The sequence below is a fragment of the Schistocerca cancellata genome, chromosome 6, assembly GCF_023864275.1.
Source record: "Schistocerca cancellata isolate TAMUIC-IGC-003103 chromosome 6, iqSchCanc2.1, whole genome shotgun sequence".
In the NCBI taxonomy this organism is placed as follows: Eukaryota; Metazoa; Arthropoda; class Insecta; order Orthoptera; family Acrididae; genus Schistocerca; species Schistocerca cancellata.
Window position 1 is genome coordinate 199,625,093 of NC_064631.1, and position 20,914 is coordinate 199,646,006.

General features: G+C 39.1%; 1 protein-coding gene across 3 annotated transcripts in view; it reads left to right on the top strand.

Moving 5' to 3' along the window:
• Positions 1–20,914, top strand: part of LOC126191486 (nuclear factor of activated T-cells 5-like) — a 376,907-nt gene that overhangs the window by 315,748 nt on the left and 40,245 nt on the right. For all 3 annotated transcript variants that reach the window (XM_049932371.1, XM_049932372.1, XM_049932373.1), the window contains exons 3-8: positions 2,315–2,448; positions 2,587–2,723; positions 10,773–11,070; positions 16,043–16,233; positions 16,339–16,520; positions 16,603–16,787. In XM_049932371.1, the coding sequence (XP_049788328.1) occupies positions 2,315–2,448; positions 2,587–2,723; positions 10,773–11,070; positions 16,043–16,233; positions 16,339–16,520; positions 16,603–16,787 (1,127 nt within the window). The remainder of the gene's footprint in view (positions 1–2,314; positions 2,449–2,586; positions 2,724–10,772; positions 11,071–16,042; positions 16,234–16,338; positions 16,521–16,602; positions 16,788–20,914) is intronic.

Consider the following 20,914-nt stretch of genomic DNA (forward strand, 5'->3'; position numbering starts at 1 on the left):
TGTTGACTGGGTTGATTCCAATGGGTTGTTCTTCCCTCTCTGACTGACCATATACTATCAATGAAAATTTGTGCCACTGCCAAAATCTGAATCGCCTACATAGGTGGGAATTCGTGTTCTGAAAACCATTAAATCACTTCTGTTCAGTTTCTTAAATTGCAATGATTCTTGTAAAGAATGCGCTTTTTTATTTTGGGAATGATGGATCTGATTATGTATACTTAAAAGAAAGAAAAATAGTTTTACTAAATTCTTTTTCTTTTCCAATGTAAATTCCTTGTATCTAATCTGGTAATAAAGGTGAAAGCTGTCAACCTGACACTAAAGATTCTCTAAAATTATTTTCTAGAAGTGTTTTTTTTTTCGCATTTCTGGTATATTATTTTGAAAATGTGTGTGATGTAGTGTACAGTTCTGTTTGCTTTGGCCACGCTATCTGTTGTTTGTTTCTTTTCTTTTCATATATGTACATTTTTACACTGCATTACACACACTGTGTGTTTGTAAGTGGTTGCAATGTAGTTGTGTATAAATTATAGTTAATTACTTTGGAAGTTACCAATATTTGAGACAGTATATGGTGTGGGATGAACTCATGATTGTTATTCAGTTTGATCCAGTGATTAATATAAAGTAAATCTGGATTCACTGAAATGTTCAGCACTGCTTCACCAGCTCAAAACCAAACTGTTGTCTTCCAAAGTAACCTACGCCTTTGGATATGAACAGACCAGTCTATCACCACAACCTACATTGCAAACAATAAAACAAGTGCAAAAGAAATAATGTTAGTGTTCTGTTTGCACACATGTAATGTCACATGCCACATTATTATTACACTATGGGAAATTCCAATGTCAGATGTTGGTAGGTTCAGTTGACCCATAAAATATTACCAACTCCTCTATCAGTTTCTTTATCATTTTAATTTTGGAATTGCCCATGAAATACACGTGCCAAATCAAGAAAATTGTAACATTGCAGGTTCTTTGAAAGAGGATTGATGTTGGAGATAGTTAACACAAATGCTGAAACACACAGTCCAGAGAAATTATCATATAATGTGCTATTGCTTTATGCAATTAGAACAGTAGCACTCAAAATGGGCAGTGCAAAGTGAAACACAATTATAATGTGGATAGATAAAATCTATGCACCATATGGCGACAGTAGAAACATACAGGAAGACTTAAAATTGATAGCTACCTTTCTCAGGCAGAATCAAACATATTTTTCTCCCTCTCAAACTATTTGGTAACTCTCCAGTACCAGAAAAAGAAACATTTGGTTCCCACAGTCTTATTATATATTTCTAAATGTTTCCATCTCCTACCACTTGGAAAACATGTTTTGTTTATGTGCATTGTAGATGTCTTCAGTTCATGCACCGCTTTGGTAAATTATTACACAAGTGAGACTTCAGAAAGGAAATTGTGTTAGATAATTTTTAATGTTATATTGGAACTGTCTAAGCTTTGAAAGTTCTTTTGGACTTGAACACAAATGCTTGCCACTGCCATGGCTAGTGTTCTGATGTGAGTCAGGAGGGTGTCACATACCTTCACAGTTCAGTTCTGCCAAAAGCACTTTTCCATCTTCCAAACTCCTCATTGCTTGACAGACTGGCACTCCTGGGGGAACACCACTGCCCATAAAAGACAAGGGCTCTGGTTTGTGTCTCACTCTAGTGCTTAGTTTTAAACTATCAGCTAGTTTAAAAACAGCGAACATGCTGCTGCAAAGTGAATTGATACATTATGGTCTCCATGTACTGTTTGCTACTGTCCATAATGTTAGTACCACTGAATTGGTCACTAGAATTGCTGATTTTTAGAATGAGATCATATGTATACAAGATGAAGTACAGTTCTCTGAAACGTTTGCATCCCATTTGGTCTATAAGCCTCTCTCTGTGACATCTTACTTTCTGTACATAAGAGAGAAGAAATTGTGTATGCTAAATATGGAGGTCCCAAAAGTTAGTACAGAACAAGTGAGACCATGCCTGCATAAAGAGCCCATCTTTCAACTTACATCTTTACTTTAAATGTGACTTGTATATTTGTTTGGTACATCAGTGGGAGACACAAATGACACACTATGCTTAGAATGGGAAGGATAAATCATCATTCATCTGAGACTTCAACTTCTTAACAGTGGCTTTATTAAACTCTTTGTAATCTGCTGTCACAGGTGGTATATGAGTGATGACATATCTTTCCACTAGAGTGTTATTAGTCTTATGCGCCTATTATAGTTTTACGTACAATATTTCCTTTATTGAAGTTAGATTTGTTTCTGTAACATGCTACAGTGACAGGGGGAAGAGACATTCGTGGCTTTGGTGCTGATCCTTGTGAAAATTCTAATGATTCTGGACTAGGTTTTGACCATCACCTTGATTACCAGTTGGCTGCGAGACCAGGATTGAAAGTGGTAGATCAGGAGGTAATAACCACAGCATTTCTTTGATATTCATGCCGACGATATAATCATTACTTCACAAGTTGAGATTTTCTGTAATTCTGTTTATGCCAATTATCAGGCAAATATGTGTGTTTTTTGTTATGATATACTTATTTTTAGGTGTTATGGTCAAATGATCATCCTGAAACAAAACGCAAGAAATTGGATATAAAGTTGGAGTCAGATGATGCCAATGACAATTTTGGTTTTTCTGAAACGATGAGCAGAGGGAGGAAGGACCTGCAAATTCCTGGAAGGTATAGTAGATGCTCAGTACTTTGTCCAGTTTTGTTGTATAGTTTAGAAGAAATTGAACTTTTAGAGTATGTAACTGTAATGAGATTTTTGTGGTACACTTTACAAAGGACTGTCAGTGTCCCTGAACTGAACTGAAGTGTAAGTCGTGAATGCCTGCTACTAGTGACCAGGGAAAGCTAGAATGGCAGAACAGCTGATATGTATAAACAATAACAGTGTTGTTTTAGTCTCAGTTGCAGGAGAAACAAGTATTCCATTTTAATACAACTACTTTTAACTTACTGCAACAAAACTTAATTTTTGCAGAAAAATGCAGATACACAAAAGTATGTAATAAATGATTTAACACAAGTGTATCATTATTACATTCTTTCAGATGTGGCCTGTCTATGGAACCGAATCAGACTTTGTGTTTATGCTACATTCATTTCGCTTCTTTGTATTTATGAAATGTCATGTATGACACACCACTGATGATGCTTCATAAATAGAAGGAAGTGAAATGTATGTAGAATAAAAACAAACTACCTTTTTTTATGTGACTCTTCAGGTTTTCGCGGCGCAAAGACTGCTCCATTAAGTTTCGGGAATGCAGCCGCATGAATTCTGCTTCTTCTTCTAATATTTCGGCTGTATACCTTTCAGCCATCTTCAGAGAGAGCCGTACGACTGAAGCTCCAGCGCTCACTCCATGATGGAGCGAGCGCTGGAGCGTCAGTCGTACGGCTCTCTCTGAAGATGGCTGAAAGGTATACAGCCGAAATATTAGAAGAAGAAGCAGAATTCATGCGGCTGCATTCCCGAAACTTAATGGAGCTACCTTTTTTTAGTTGCATAGACGAATGACATCTCCAAGAAAATCTTATACTACTATATAAAGACAAGTTGTAGCTTTACATCACCATGAAAAGTTTTTGACTAATTTACTTCAAACTTTTACACAATGCTCTAATAAATACTCTGTCAGACAAAGGCTACATGTTCTTTTAATATATAAGATATGTAAATATGTATATAATACAAAAAGAGGAAAAGATATTAGCAAAAACCTTGAATTTCTTGTCTGACTGAGTTAAGTTTTTACTGACTCTCTAATATTCTTTTGGTTGGACATAGGCCATGTATTTTTTTTATATATGTAGTATGTAAATATATATATAGTACATAAAGGGGAAACGTGGCAGAACATTCAAAAAGTTCGTGAAAGAGTTCTTTGGATTTTTACACAATAATGTTATAAATGTTCGGAAGGACATAGTCTACTTATTTTTTTAAATGTATGTGGCACATAAATATGCATGTAATGCATAAAGTGGAAATGTTGTTAGTAAAAAATCTCATAGTTCTTGACCAAATATCTTACTTTTTTACATGATATGCTCATAAAAAATGTATAAGTACATATATTTTACATAAAAAGGAAACAAAAATCTCGAAAAGTTCGAAACCATTTTACTTAAAGTTGTTACAAGATATTCTACTAATGTTCAGATGGGCATAGGCTATATATTTTTTTAAATAACAGTGCACAGATTTTCTGTTTAAACCAACTTCAAGGAAGAAAATGCTGTGCTGTAAAATGTGTGTTTTTCTTTTCTTTTTCACAATCAATTTCAAGTTTGGTATTAGGGCATTAAAATCATTAGAAAAATAGTTTCTTACACATATATTCTTTCTAACTATATATATAATTTTTAAACAAAATTCATAATTCAACGGTGCTGTTTTGGTTTTGGTGTCAGTCAATTTTAAGAAGAAACAGGAATGTTTTATTTATGCCTTACTGACTTGTGATAAGAATACTACTGTGGAATGCGAACTGTCTGAAACTTTGCAGTCGTACCGATTTGTAGGTTAAAGCTATGAGAGATACTATCATTGAAGCTACTACGCTGGAGAGTTGTCTCCTGTACCCCGTATATTAATTAACCCAAGCAATTTATGCATTGATTTTGAGTGATTTCATTTCCTAATCCAAGTTTTGTTTGCAATTATAAACAAGGTGCAAGGTCAGAGAGGGGGGGGGGGGGGGGGTAGGAGATGGACAGAGAGAGGAGGAGGTGGAAGGAGATCAGGGTGTATAGAGAATTCCCATACATATTTAGCAGTCGGGAAGTATTGCAAGGTTCACTAGTGGTAATATAGAAGAAATTAACCAGTGCCAGAAAATATAAAAATGATAATAGCACCAGGTTTTTATTCAAAAGAAGACGTTACACTAAGGAATGTACACTGATGCTGCAGATTTCAAGAAATGCATAAATAAAACTTGCGTTTCACTACATCTCCTTCGCAACATATATTGAAACAAACAGGTATCAAAAATTTTTGTGCACTGTCTAGTTATGTTCAGCGGGCTTCTTATAGCCAGCCAGGTGCTGACAGTAATGTTGATGTATGCATCTGTTTTGGGGGTCTTAAATGTCACTTTGTGATTTTCAGTGAAATGCTTGAGTAAGGCTTCATTCAAACATTTATATCACCCAAAACAGCTTGAATTTGTTGCTTCCAGGTGGGCTGTATTGTTTTATTGCACTTGATAGTTTCTATGTACACTTTCTGCAAAACTTTTCCAGTCTACAACTGTTTTCTCAGTTACACACAGTTCATCTGTAATAAAAATGTTCCTGCAACATTTCACCCATAGATAAGTTAACTGCAAAACTTTTCTGAGAATACTTTTTCTCCCAAACAAAAATAAATTTCTGAATACTGCAACTCACTCTGTAATCAATCTTTTTGCAGCGCCACTGCACGCTGTCTGTACCTTTCATCCAAGAAATAAGAGTGATATCTGGCCACACTTTGCACATTTTCTAGCACTGACCATAAGTCAAGGACTTAACATTATCTCCTTTGTCATTCATAGGGACAAGCTCCCTGTAATGAAGTCATTTTGCAGGCCACAGCTCAAAACACAATGGAGTGAAATAGAATTGTCTACTCAAAAAAGAGCACTCAGGATGAAGTCGTGTTTCAGTATTATTCATTTGCTATTCAAAAGAATACTCAAGATAGTAATATGGTTGCCTTCTAAGATGACTGAGCACTGATAAAGTTAGCTCAGACAAGTAAAAGTTAATATCTGTAAGAATATACACATTTTCAGTAAAATTGTTCTCTGGTTTGGTGGGACATGACCCCATGACACAGCGTCACCCCCTTTTGCATCAGCTCTAGTCAGAAGAATTCATTCAGCACATTAAAATTTTATTATCGGCACTTCAATTACTACCTGTCTGTCGCAGCTGATGCTGCAACAGATTGAGAGACAATTCAGTCACATACACCTGGTCTGCTTTACAGGATGTACCATCACTTCAATATACATGTCGTGTTCATAATCATTGGTTTCATCAACTCTCAACCTAATCGGCAGCTTCCACCCTAATGTAGATGTTGGGCTACACAATAGATCAATCTGTCACCACTGCCACAATAAAACTGTCACCTCCTGTTCTAACCTAGATGTCAGGCTATGATACAGGTGATAATAGAAATCCAGAGTTCTACAGTAGCAGAAAATAAAGAAATAGCCTCCTGCTCATTCGGAATAATTTGTGAGAGTTTGTCATCAATACCAAAATTGCATATTTTACACAAATTACTTCCACCTGGGCTGTCACAAAGCAAATACTTTTGTAATTTAAACAGATCCTGTAATTACTCCTTTAACATAAAAATAAAAAGTGCCAAACCATAAAACATGAATAATTCCTAGTGGTGACACGCCAACACAACATTCCACATTTCAGAATGAATAATTAATAATAGTTCTCCATCATTAGAAATGTATAAATGTATAGAAATGTCAGCATGCTACAGTACCAAAAAATGAAGAAAGGGCCATCCACACAACACAAGTAATTTGTGTATGTAGCCGGGACAAAAGTTCAATATTGTGTACAATTTACTTCAGATCAGACTATCACAAAACAAAAGTTTCCATAATTTAAACAGATCCTGTAGTAACTGCTTCAAGACAAGAAGTGTCAAACTTCTATATAATCAATAATAGGAACTCCAAGATTCAGCAGAAGTGGAAAATCAATAAAGAGCCTTCCAGAAATGCAAGTAATTGATAACAATCAGTCACTGCCATCAGATTCCTTATTTCAGACTGAATCATTAATAATATTTCACCATAAAACTGCTATACATATCAATAAGAGACACTCCAGGAGTCTCCAGTAGCAGAAAGTTAAGAAAGGGCTGTTAACACAGTGCAAGGAATTCGTGTGTGTGTGTGTGCGTGTGAGAGAGAGAGAGAGAGAGAGAGAGAGAGAGAGATCACAAACAAAATTCCATATTTCACATGATTTAATTAGTATCAGTGTGTCACCACTACAAATATTCTGTAGTTCAGATGTGTTCATCAATATCAGTTTGAAGGAGGTCATTAAAGTCTTGTACAGATTAACTGCAGAAACATCCATAAGGTATCTTTATATGTAACATAAACACCAGTATGTGGCCAAACCAGTAAGGGAAGAAATAATGGGAGTAATTCATATCTTCTGGCTAACAGCTTGTCATTGACTCTATCTGTTACCCTCCAGTTGGCTGTCACCAACCACACAACCACAGTCATTGCCAACATCTGTGCTATACTGCGAACAAGAGCAGCTCGTGGGTGGTTCATAGTAAACTTTAGCTGATTTTTGTGATTACAGGCAATCTGATGACAAAACTAATGCATTGTGAATTTGTGGCTTTGTACTTCCTCTTGAGCGAATTGTGTTAGTTGCATGCAGTTAAATGTAGAAAACTAAAATGAAAGTTGCTTCAGCAGAGGGAGCAAGCTGCTGAGCGAACTTACTTTTGAGTCAAACATTAAGGGGCAGAAGAATTAGGGAAGGGGTGAGACTGAATCTACACTGTGGTGTTTCCAGTTAAAAATTTCCATGAGCCTTTAACAGATGTATGAAATGTGTTATTTGAGTCATTATACATACTTCTTGATGCCACCATACCATTAAGATTTCCTCTTTGAGGGTCAGGTGCCTACTGCACGCAGTGGCTGTACAACTTGGGGAAAGAGGCCAAAGTATTTAGGAAATAATACCGATATTTCCTATTACTAGAGCTGCTAATGCTGCTTCACACCAGTAATTATGTGGACTTTGATATCATAATGCAGCATTCTTTCGTTAACCAACTGTGTTAGATTATGCCTTTAAATTAGTTCATGCAGACAGTACTGCTGGACTGATTTATATTTCTGCACATTGGCATTGTTTGGCACACAAATACAATAAATCTTAAAATTAATTTGGATTTAATTTACTTAAATTATCAAAACTTTTAAGAACAGTGTATTGCATAGATTATGGGTTACTGTTGTGAAGGGAAATAACACAGTTCATCAGTATAGACATGTTTGCATGTGCACAGGTTTTTTTCAGTGGGAGTGATTTAGTTTGTCACATTACAGTGAAATTTTTCCAAGTGAACGCTGCAGTGCTACTTATGAGAGCTACATCTTCTGCTCCTTCGACTGTTATGGCACCCATCTGAGGAGGTCTTCGGCATTCAGAGTACTCATGCCATTGTTCGTATTCCTCCCAGAACTTTCCATTACCATGTAACTGGACTGTTACAGTGGGTTATATTTTTTCCTCCATGCAGATATGTTTACATAGTCGCTAGTCATACATGTTAGAAAAATTGTACTTCTAAGCAATGGAAAATACAAGTTGGAATATCAACAATTATGAAAGTGATTTTTTGATACTCTCCTTAAAGGTGACATTTTGAATTGCAGACAGGCACAATGAAAAGACTGTTACACACTAAGCTTTCAGCCAAAGAAAATTACACACACACACACACACACACACACACACACACACACACACTACAGCTATCCCCAGCCGGTTTAGCAGGACTGGAACTGTTTCGTTGAACAAAATTAGCAATCAGGAGTGGGGCTGGGAAGTGTGAAGGGTAGCAGAGTACAGGTGGATGGAGACAAGAGCACAGTCTGATGGAGTTTGCAGGGACTTCTGTAGAAGACAGTAGGACAAGGTTTGGGCAGTGTTGAGAGGCTGTGGGGGAGGGGCGGCAGAAAAGGAGGGAAACAAGAGAGGGGTGTGTTGGCATAGAGCGAGCTCAATGATGGTGAGGGGACGTAAATTTGGAGGAGGTTGTAGGACACAGGGGCAGAAACTGTTGAGTGCAGGATGTGGGGACAGTAGGTTATTGCAGGTTGAGGCTGGGGTAATTTCAGGAGTGGAAAATGTGTTGTAATGATAACTCCCACTACCTCTCCCAATGTCACTCAAAACCCACTACCCCATTCCACATATACCTTACTAACTTAACACTAACACACAACTACTTCTTCTTTGGAGGGAAGGTATACAAACAAATCCTCAGCTAAGCCATGGGCACCCGTATATCACCCTTCTATGCCGACCTTTTTATGGGGCATCTAGAGGAAACCTCCCTAGCCTCCCAAAACCCCAGACCCTTGGTCTGGTCCAGCTCCATTGATATCTTCATGATCTGGACTGAGAGCCAAGAAACACTATCCTCATTCCGTCACAGCCTCAACACCGTCTCTCCCATCTGCTTCACTTGATCCTTCTCAACCCAACATGTCACATTCTGGACATTGATCTCTGTCTCTCTGATGGCTGCATCCACACCTCTTTCTGCTTTGAACCTACCAACCACAAAAAGTATTTGCATTTCAACAGCTGCCATCCCTTCCACACCATAAAATCCCTCCCATATAGCCTGGCCACATGGGGGTGGCATAGCTGCAGTGGCAAGAATTCCTTTGCCCAGTATGCTGAAGGTATCGCACATGCCTTCGCAGACAGGCACTGTGCCCAAGATCTAGTCTGCAAACAGGTTTTGCATGCCACACACACACACACACACACACACACACACACAGTCCTTCCACCACTACCAAGAACCAGCTACAAAGAAGTGCTCCCATCGACACCTCGATTTGAACAACTAAACCACGTCCTTTGTCATGGTCTTGATTATCTATAGTCATACCAGGGATTGAGGGACATTCTTCAGAAGATCCTTCCCACGCCACCTAAACTTGTGTGCCATTGTCCACCCAACCCCCACATCTTAATCCGTCCCTATGCCTCTCCCAGTCCCAGCCCCTTGCCATAGCCATCATATCCCTGTGGAAGACCCAGGTGCAAGACCTGTCCAATTTACCCACCAAGCACCTACTATTCCAGTCCTGTCACAGGCTTGCCCTACCAGACAGAGGCTGGGTCTCCTGTGAAAGCAGCCGTGTCACATACCAGTTCTGATATAATAATTGCTTAACTTTTTATATTACTGTGACTACCAACCAAGTGTCTAAGTGGATGAATGGCCACTGTCAAACTGTGACCAAGAGCAAAGTGGATCATCCCCTGTGGCACAACATGCAGCTGTATGTAACATGCTTGATTTTAGTGGCTGCTTAATGTCCCAGGCCATCTGCTTTCCCCCCGCCACCACCAGCTTTTCTGAACTGTGCAGATGGGTGTAATCCTTACTACACATTATCCACTCCCAAAATTATTCTGACCTCATCCTATGATAAACTACTGTCCACACATCCTCAATCCAACACTTTCTGCCTCCTCTGTACTGTAATGTCTTCCCAATTCACATCCCATCACCCTCATTGTGCTCACTGTCTGCCGACGTATGCACCTATTTTTCCACCTCTCTGCTCACCCACTTTTCTGCACTCCCCCTCCCTTCATCACAGCCTCGTGACACAGCCCGAGTATTGTCCTGCCACCTTCTACTGTAGTCCTTGCATGCTTTGCCAGACCAAACTCTTCTCTTCCCCCCTTCCCCTCCAAATCAAACTCTGCTATCCTTCTCCCTTCTCACTCCTGGTTGGTGCTTTCATTCACAGTCTGGCTAAAGTGACCAGTGATAGTGATCACGTGTACATGTAGTTTGCCTCTTTGTGTGTGTGTGTGTGTGTGTGTGTGTGTGTGTGTGTGTGTGTGTGTGTGTATGTGTGACAACAATGATAATGATTTTTATGTGCTTCTCTTATGTTTTTCGTGTAGCCTTCTTACATCAGCTACGGGAGAGGCAGGTAGAGGCGTGTCATCGGTTTCCCACAGTACCGGTGGCATCCCACGGACTGTGCAGGGTCCACCGCCAGCGAGGCCGCTGGCCCTTTCTGGCTGCCACAACACGGGTCCCGTCTCACTGTCCACTCAGCTGTCGAACATCAGCCGAGATGGCAGGAGTCACCTACAGATATTGTGCCAGCCTGAGCAGCAGCACCGCGCTCGCTACCAAACGGAGGGCAGCCGCGGTGCTGTCAAAGACCGAAGTGGCAACGGCTTCCCGATAGTGAAAGTTAGTGTGCAATTTGATTTTCATTTTTACTCTTGGTTGTAATTACATATGAATATGAGTGAATGATGAGTTTACTGTGTTGGTGCATTTGGTAGCTATTTTCATGCTGTACTAATACTCTGTATGAATGCTCAGCTGTGAATGAATGCTTAGCTGTGAATGCATATTGTCATTAATTCTCATTCTGTGGATAACATCGGAAGGTCCACAAGGATATTTGCTGATGATATGGTTGTCTGTTAAGTGATAGCAATGTCAGAAGACTGTAGTGAACTGTTGAAAGACCTGCAGAGGACTGATGAATGGTGCCAGAACTGGCAGTCAACGCTGAACATAAATACACGTAACATATAGTGCATATGTAGGAGAAGAGATCCACTACTCTGCAGTTACACTATTGACAGAAAATTATTCATGACAAATTGGTGGAAACTGTAACTACTGTAAAATGCCCAGGAGTGACCATCCAGGGCAACCTTAAGTGGAATGACCACATAAAACAAAGACTAGGAAAAACAGATGCCAGGTTGAGACCCTTTGAGTTTTGCTCATCACTCTCGGAGCTTTACCATGTCGAATTAATAGAAGAGATAGACAAGATCCGACAAAGTGCAGCACTTTCCGTCATGGGATTGTTTAGTCAGCATGAGAACACTACAGAGCTGCTCGACAAACCCCAGTGGCAGATGCTACGACAGAGGTGTTCCACGTCACTGAGAAGTTTACTATTAAAATTCCGAAAGAGTATGTCCCAGGAACAGTGAAACAGCATATTACTTCCTCCCACTTACACTGGGGAAATCATCATGAGGAAATTTAGGAAATTAGAGCTAATATGGAAATTTATCCAGTCTTTCTTCCCATGTGCCATTCGCAACTGGAACATAGAAGAGCAGGGATCAGATAGTGTTACTAGAATTACCCTCTGCCACATATTATCATATGGCTTGAGGGTAAAGATACAAACGTGCCACAATACATACTGCAATCTGATACATCCTTCACCGTTCCAGAAGTTCTGTTCTAAGCATCTTGCTTCACCATAGGAGCTTTACTCAATGGTGTTATTTCTTATTTTCAGAGTCTTGCACCCCTTTCTGCCAAATGAATTTCTGAAGGTGCTCTTCTTAATTATTTACTCTTCAAAGTACAGAATTCAGTTTTGTAGGAAATACTTATTTCTTTTCTTATGAATGAAGTGCACTATGCGCAATAAACAAATTCTTGAAAGTAGAGATTTATTGCAGGGAGAATCTTGTCTTTTATTTTGTTTCATTTCTTTAGTTGATTTTGTAGTGCCCCGGAGCAACCAGATAATGGCTTATGATATGCTCAACTAGATAATGGCTTATGACATGCTCTTTACATTTATTCTGTTCTTGTTGGGCACATGTGTAGGTAATCATGTGTAGAATGTTAACAAAATGGGACTCAAAGTGAAGCTTAAAATTATCCATATATTTCTATTTACTGTTTCTTAAAATTTGGATTAATTTGGATGATTGCTGCTTTACCTAATTGAACATCTGTAACAACATGTCATCATTAGAAAGTCTGTCACTCAGAGAGGGAAATCTCTTTGCTGAATATTTGGTTTTTAAAAAATGTTACTTAATTGTTGCTTATTTCATCTTGGGAAGAATTAGAGCACATAATAGGCAAGGTCCCAAAGCTACACCCATCTTTCATGTCCAACTGGGGAGAGAATTAAAATACATACATAATATAAGCAAGACTTTCGGCATATAAGAGCTCCAGCAGGATTGAAGACTGGGACTTGCGAGACTCCATTGAAGTCGACTGCATTTAAGTGTCTGTTTACCAGAATGTCAGGTGATGTGGACATCACCCAGTAAGCCCATGGGACAATTTCAAATAGACCACACAGAATAATCACATCTTCTAACAAAATGACTGTTTTTAAATTCTTGTGTGCAATGTCGTTATTTCTACACGAGAACAATAGAAGACATTAAGAACAGACTACTGATTCTCTATGAAAGAACATGAGAGATTGTCCCAATCTAATAAAAGTAATTGTCACTTACTGAAAACAGTTCCACAAAAGTGCGAAAGAAAGTGCACAGCCTGTCACCATAGATTACTCTGCAAGGTCAGAATCACTCACAGTCACAATTAGTGGTGCACTGGTGTTCTTTCTCCAGTAGCACTGCATCACAGACTTGTTGTTTACTCAGAATCTGAATTGACTGCTGAAGAGCTGCAGGTGGTGGTCCTACAAAGGCCGCCCAGCATGTGGATGCCAAGATGTGGCTGGTGTTGCATGGTCTCATGGATGTGAAATAGTGCTGGCTGTGTCCGGTGATCATGGCACCCTCTTTACTACAGCAGTTGGTGCAGTGAAGTCGAGCAGCATCAGCTTCAGGTGTCTGGCTTGATGGCAACCTGCAGGGCAATACTTTAAGGCGTGTGTGCCTGGTCATCAGGCACCAGCCATATGGGGTGCTAGTGTCAGCACATTGCCATTGACTATGCCTCTGAAATAGCACCAAGCAGATTGCTGAGCTTAACGTCCTCATTTGTCAAACATATCACCAGCAACATTGCCACATGTCCTTACTCCATGAGACACTCGGACAGATTTGAAATTTAACGCTGGAAATTGGCACAAAGCCTGATGGTTAGGAACTTTAAAACACCACCGCAATCACTTATACCACCAGCATCACATGTCGCCTGCCTTGCAAAGTAGTAACAATGAAAAGTCTCTCTAATCATGAAACTTCAAACCAGCTACGTCAGAGTGGAGTGCTGCTATACTGGCATATGTTAAGAGTATCTGATATGCAAAAAAGAAAGGAAAAAATGTCTTTTATGAATTTACCTGCCAGTTTAGTTATTATTAGTAAAATCAGTTTGTCACCACATCCTTGATATTGAATTCATGTTTCTTGGCTTCACCGTCTCACAAGAAAACCATCATCTCCCAACCTAATGTGGACTTTGGGAGACACTACCTATCAGTCACCACTGCCTGTACGAGGGGGGACCCAAAAATAACCGGAATTTCTTTCTAGAAAGCATATACTTTATTGTTTTCAGATACAACCTTAAGCTTCTTCAAAGTATTCTCCATTAGCATTAATACACTTGTCCAAATGTTCATTCCAGTGTTCGAAGAACCTTTTAAATTCGTCCTCTTTGATACCTGCTAGCATCTTCATGACATTGCGTTTTACGTCTTCCACATCCGCAAAACACTTCCCTCTCAAGTCTCTTTTCATCCTTGGGAATAGGAAGAAGTCCGAGGGTGCTAAATTAGGCGAATAGGGCATGTGGGTCAAGATAGTCATCTTCGTTGAGGCCAAAAACTGATGAACGCTGAGAGCTGTGTGCGTGGGAGCGTTGTCGTGATGCAGGAACCACACGCCAGAATCCCACAAAGTTGGACGTTTTCGTGACAAACTTCTGCGAAGCCATTTCATAACCTCCAAATAGAATTGTTGGTTTACTGACTGGTTTTCAGGGACAAACTCAGAGTGTATGATCCCATTGATGTCAAAAAAACAGATCAACATTGTTTTCACATTCGATTTCACGTGTCAAACTATTTTTGGTCGAGTTGAGCCAGGTGACTTCCATTGTGATGACTGTTATGTACTTTCTGCATCGTGCCCATAGCACCACGACTCATCACCTGTAATGATTTTGTTGAAAAATGTGGATCATCTTTGAACACGTCCTTCATTTCAAGACAGGCTTGAATGCGACGATCCCTTTGATCTCCGGTAAGAAGCTTTGGCACGAATTTTGCTGCCACTCTTTGCATCCCCAAATTGATTGTCAAGATGCGTTGAATTGAGCTCGAGGACAACCCAGACAAGTTATCGAGTTGGTCGATTGTCCTGCGTCGATCTTCACTGATGAGATCACGGATTTTGTCAACGTTGTCTTTGCTTCGAGCAGTTGAAGGTCGCCCAGAACGGGGCTGATCTTCAACCACCATTTCTCCCTTTTTAAACCGGAAAACCATTCATACACTTGTGTTTTACTAAGAGCATGGTCTTTGTAGGCTGTCTGAATTATCGCAACAGTTTCTGCAGCGTTCTTTTGAGCAAGAAACAGAACTTCACTGCCGCACGTTGTTCGTAAGAACTAGCCATAACTAGCCATTTCCTCGTGTCATGTCTGCACTTTACGCACACTCAAAGAACTGCCAAAGAAACCACACTTCTCACTGTTGGGTGGCAGAATGACTCAGCAGAGCTCCTACTACTACACTCTGATGGCGCAACCTGCTACTGCAAGCACACGATGTGCAGCATTACGATTCCGGTTACTTTTGGGTCCCCCCTCGTATTTCAAGGTGGGACACTTACCACAACTAACTGTTCGATGGTGTTGGAGCTCAGCATGCTGCTGACAGTGTTTACTGCAACAAATGTTGACTGTAGGTTCCCAACTTTTTGATGTTTTTGGAAGTTTTTGATTATGTTCAATGTTGTAAAGCTGCTTCTTCTCATGTACATGAAAGCTCTTTTTTTTTTCCTGGTAATAAGGTGTTCATCATACTGTTTTGTTGTGGAAACCTCTCAATGATTCAACAATGAAACACTAAAGAAATTATGTAAATGGAAATGAATGATGACAATTGCAGTTAATTATATTAGTACAAAAATGTCAACGACATTTCCAAAATTTGTCATAGTGGGCACAAAATATACAGTACAATATGCCAGTGACTCAGTGGCAAAAACTGTTTCAAGAACATAATTACCAAAGAGATAAAGATGGTATTTTTGTGTTAAATTAATGACATCTGGTTGATTTTATCATGAATGTCAAATTGTAAGACAGATTATTGTTAAAATATAAATTAATTCTAATAATTTGATTATCATTGTAGGATATAATTTTTATAACTCTGATTATTTTCTTTTTACTGATGTGAAGAAAATGTCATTGTGGTTAGTTAAAAGTTCTATATAGTTGCTCATATTTTTTGTCGTAGCTTGTTGGGTACAACAAACCAGCAGTAATGCAAGTTTTCATTGGCACTGACATGGGCCGTGTTGCACCACATATGTTTTATCAAGCTTGCAGAGTAAGTGGGAAGAATTCTACACCGTGTGTGGAGAAAAAAATTGATGGAACAATTGTTATTGAAGTAGATTTTGATCCCACTAAAGACATGGTTATAACGTAAGTATTCTATATTTGCAATTTTGTATATAAATTATTATTAAATACCTGTAAAACTAAAGAACTTCTGTGTGGAATTTGTCTAATAAGTAATTTGACTTATAGCTGTGACTGTGTTGGGATTTTGAAAGAACGGAATGTTGATGTAGAGCACAGATTTCCTGAACAGTCTGGTACACGAAATAAGAAGAAATCTACTCGATGCCGTATGGTTTTTAGGACCACTATTACTCATGATGATGGTTCTACAGAAATTTTACAGACTGCTTCACAGCCCATTGTGTGCAGTAAGTGATACTTTCATGAAGCTGAATAATGATATAACTGTTAAAATGATATTGCTAACAGTACACTTAACATCTATTTCAGCACAACCTCCTGGAGTTCCTGAAATTTGCAAGAAGTCAATATCATCATGTCCGTGTACAGGTGGAATGGAAATTTTTATTCTTGGAAAGAACTTTTTGAAAGACTCCAGGGTTTTATTCCAGCACAGTGACACAGACCCGTGCTGGGAAGAATCTGTCCAACCTGATAAGGAATTTCTTCAACAGGTAAATTGCAGATTGTATTGGAATGTTGCGATTTTGTGTACTGTTTACATAATTTCCTATAAATCCTCTTGGAACTTCACCATGTGTTAAACAGAGGAAATTATTGCTGAAAGAGAATTTCTAAAAACACCGTTGAAACCAGAATGAGCATGCATGAGGACCTCTTGTTTACATGTAGTTGTTTGCCTATTAGAGGCAAATGTTCTGGTTCAGTTTATGGTTACATAGTTTTAATAAGTCAGGATAGTTAGCCACTTTCAGTGACATTTTTCAGTATCATGCAGTTGTCCAAGAATGCATACAACTAAGCATTCTCAGTTCAACTTCGGAACTTAATTTTCCTTTCTATTTCTTTAAATACTGTAAATCTCCATGAGCTACATATCAGTGGCAAAACAGGACACTGTTCAGGCTGTAGGAGCAATCCTTATCATTCTTTCTGTGCAGTTTTGTATCAGTTACCTCTTCACGTCCCTATCAACATTTAAGAGTTCTAGGAAATACGAGAGGCTTCTCATACAATCATGATGTGTCACTTAACATTACCAAATCATTTTTCCTTAATTCTTGTATTTGACAATTTAGTGTGAAGTGGTTTCTCATTTCAGCTATCATTGTCCTGCAGAAACACATGTTGTAAGACACGGCAAATATTCGTAGCTGTTCTTTCAAGAGTCTCATTTTGTGTAGTGGTTATACTTTGCTTGCCCCATGCTGGAAAACAAATTACACGGCGATCCTCTGTCCTATCAACTCTTTTAATTATTGTAGTCAAATGCTGAAGGCTCAATCCATATGAAGTGATTCAGTGAAGTTGTTTGACCATTTTTAAATTTTTGATTTTTTATATCTGCTTACCCTATAATTGAGAAATTCAAAACAGTATCGTGCACCATTATTGAAAGATGACCATTTTTATTTATAATGCATGACAGTTTGCAATATTGAGACATTAGAATTAATTTGAATATCTTTGCACTGGGTTAAGTTACAACATTGCAGTTGACATGATTATTTTTAGAAAAGTTTCCTCTACACATTGTTTACTAGCCAAAATACCCTAAATTCAAAAGTAACCAGTCAACATGACCACCAAAGTTTGATATTGAAAATTTAGAAAATCCACTTTCTACACCCAAAAATAACAACCAAGGAGTGATTTATCAGTGTGTACTTTTTTCCCTCTAGTTAGATTTCATAAACTACGTGCCTTATGTAGAGCAAGAACATTGACAAATGTTCCCTTATTTTTTGATAAATTCTTGAAATTTAAAAATCTTTATATTTTTTAGCGTTTGGGGCTAGTTTTTTCTGGTGGGACTGAATATACAAATTTGATTTTCGCACATTTTGTACACTTATATTTGACTGTGATAAAAGATATGAATTTTTGAAAGTGAGGAAATAATTAACATTATGCTACAGTCAATCTTATGGTTGTTGTCTATTTATATGGTTTAGTGTTTCATTGTAATAACTTGTAACTTATATTTATTTAGCACTATCACCCTGTATGTAGTTAGTATTACTTATTTTAATAACAAAATATTAAACAATTGGATCTTATGCTTTAGTTCTATGTTAAAAAAATACCCCTTTTACATCTACGTTTATTCTCAATTAAGTAGCACATCATTAAGAGTTCGAAATGATAAAAGTAATAAACATGTGAAATATCTCTATTGTTGAGAAGGCTACAGTTTTGTGCATGAGTTTAGTCCTCAAGACAAGTGTGTAAAGGAGTTCAGCGGACAGATATACAAGTCTCTGCACAGGAGCCCAGTAGTCAGTGACAAGTCTGTACATGAACTGTGTATCCCCAAGACACTTACGGTGTGTGGCATTGCTGTAGTCAGTCTCTTCCGAAACCTATGTTAGAGAGGATGCACAATCTTCATTGAGAGTGTAGAATATTTTGTGTGCTTTTCCTGTGAGTGTTATTTCTAACTAACTAAAATAATTTTAAAATTTAAAAATAAGTAAAGTTGGAAAGTAAGAAAATGGATGAATTGTGCTCTGTTGGGCAGATAGTAAGTGAAGGCGTGTAATGGGGCCCCTTAGGGATATGGCAGCAAGAGAGGGGAAGAAAACCAATGTGCCCCCCTGTGCATATCGGGGGGAGTCATTCCAGATGTGGAAAGGGTCCTTCCGGATGCCATGAAGGGTACAGGGTGCACCCATCTGCAGGTGGTCGCTCATGTCGGCACCAATGATGTGTGTCGCTATGGATTGGAGGAAATCCTCTCTGGCTTCCGGCGGCTATCTGATTTGGTGAAGACTGCCAGTCTCGCTAGCGGGATGAAAGCAGAGCTCACCATCTGCAGCATCGTCGACAGGACTGACTGCGGACCTTTGGTACAGAGCCGAGTGGAGGGTCTGAATCAGAGGCTGAGATGGTTCTGCAACCGTGTGGGCTGCAGATTCCTCGACTTGCGCCATAGGGTGGTGGGGTTTCGGGTTCCGCTGGACAGGTCAGGAGTCCACTACACGCAACAAGCGGCTACACGGGTAGCAGGGGTTGTGTGGCGTGGGCTGGGCGGTTTTTTAGCTTAGATGGCCTTGGGCAAGTACAGAAAGGGCAACAGCCTCAACGGGTGTGGGGCAAAGTCAGGACATGCGGGGACCAAGCAGCAATCGGTATTGTAATTGTAAACTGTCGAAGCTGTGTTGGTAAAGTACCGGAACTTCAAGCGGTGATAGAAAGCACCGAAGCTGAAATTGTTATAGGTACAGAAAGCTGGCTGAAGCCAGAGATAAATTCTGCCGAAATTTTTACAAAGGTACAGACGGTGTTTAGAAAGGATAGATTGCATGCAACCGGTGGTGGAGTGTTCGTCGCTGTTAGTAGTAGTTTATCCTGTAGTGAAGTAGAAGTGGATAGTTCCTGTGAATTATTATGGGTGGAGGTTACACTCAACAACCGAGCTAGGTTAATAATTGGCTCCTTTTACCGACCTCCCGACTCAGCAGCATTAGTGGCAGAACAACTGAGAGAAAATTTGGAATACATTTCACATATCCTTATGTCCTATCACTTCTTTTAATTTTCAGATTTATTCTGTAACATCACATCTCGGAACATTCTGATTCTCTCTCTGTGCAGAATTGGTGAGAAAGGAATATCTTGAAAAAACTTATTAGAAGAACAGACAATATGATTGGACATGTGTTAAGATGTTGGGGGGGGGGGGGGGGAAGAAAAAAAGACCTTGAAAGACTCGTGGGGACAAAAACTTTAGGGGGAGACAGAGATCGGAATATATCCAGCAAATAATTGAATAAGTGTTCCTCTGAAATTAAAAATGGCACATAAGAGTGTGGCACAGGAGAGATGGGCTGTACATCTAACCAATCATAAGGCCTGTTTGGGGGGGAGAGGAGGAAAAAAAGGGCAGCCTTGGTAACCACACCTAAGGGTGTAAAGACAATGTCGCTCAAGGCACTGAACATTATGAAACATCTTATAAAAATTGTGCATGCCTTTAGATGCAGTTGCATTAATGCATTACAAATGTTCATAAAGCAACTGAGATGCAATACCAGTGAAAAACCAGATTTCTGCTGATCCAAAGGTGGTTGGGCAGCCAGATGGTGAGGGAGGTAGCATTGTCTATCTTGCTAAAATTGTAAATATTTTTGGTTGGGTCACTGGTTGCTTGGAGTCTTGAAATGCCGATGAGGACCACAGTAGGCAAACGTGAAGGTTGGCATCTTGTGTGACTGGGTGAAAGTAGACTCCACAGATCAGTAATAAGTGGCACCAAGTAGACAATATGCACATTTCTTGTATGTGCAACCCCTTTAATTTTTTTGGTTTCCCTATTCTGTACATTCTCTACCTTCTAGGATAGAAATTTCTTCCATTTTTGTGACATTGGTCAGAAATAATATGTTATTCTTCCCATTATGAAATATGTTACTGCTCATTAAACTTCTTATGTCCTTCCATTTTATCAGAAACATTTTTATGCCTCCATATTTTGTTAAATTTCATCAGGGCTTTTAAAAAAGCCATGCCATGTGTTTTACTGTCTGTTCGCAGGTGTCGTATATTTTATTGTACAGTGATCGTTGTTGGTATCTTACACCATTTGTGTCCTGTATAGTTTACAGTCTGGACTGGGCTT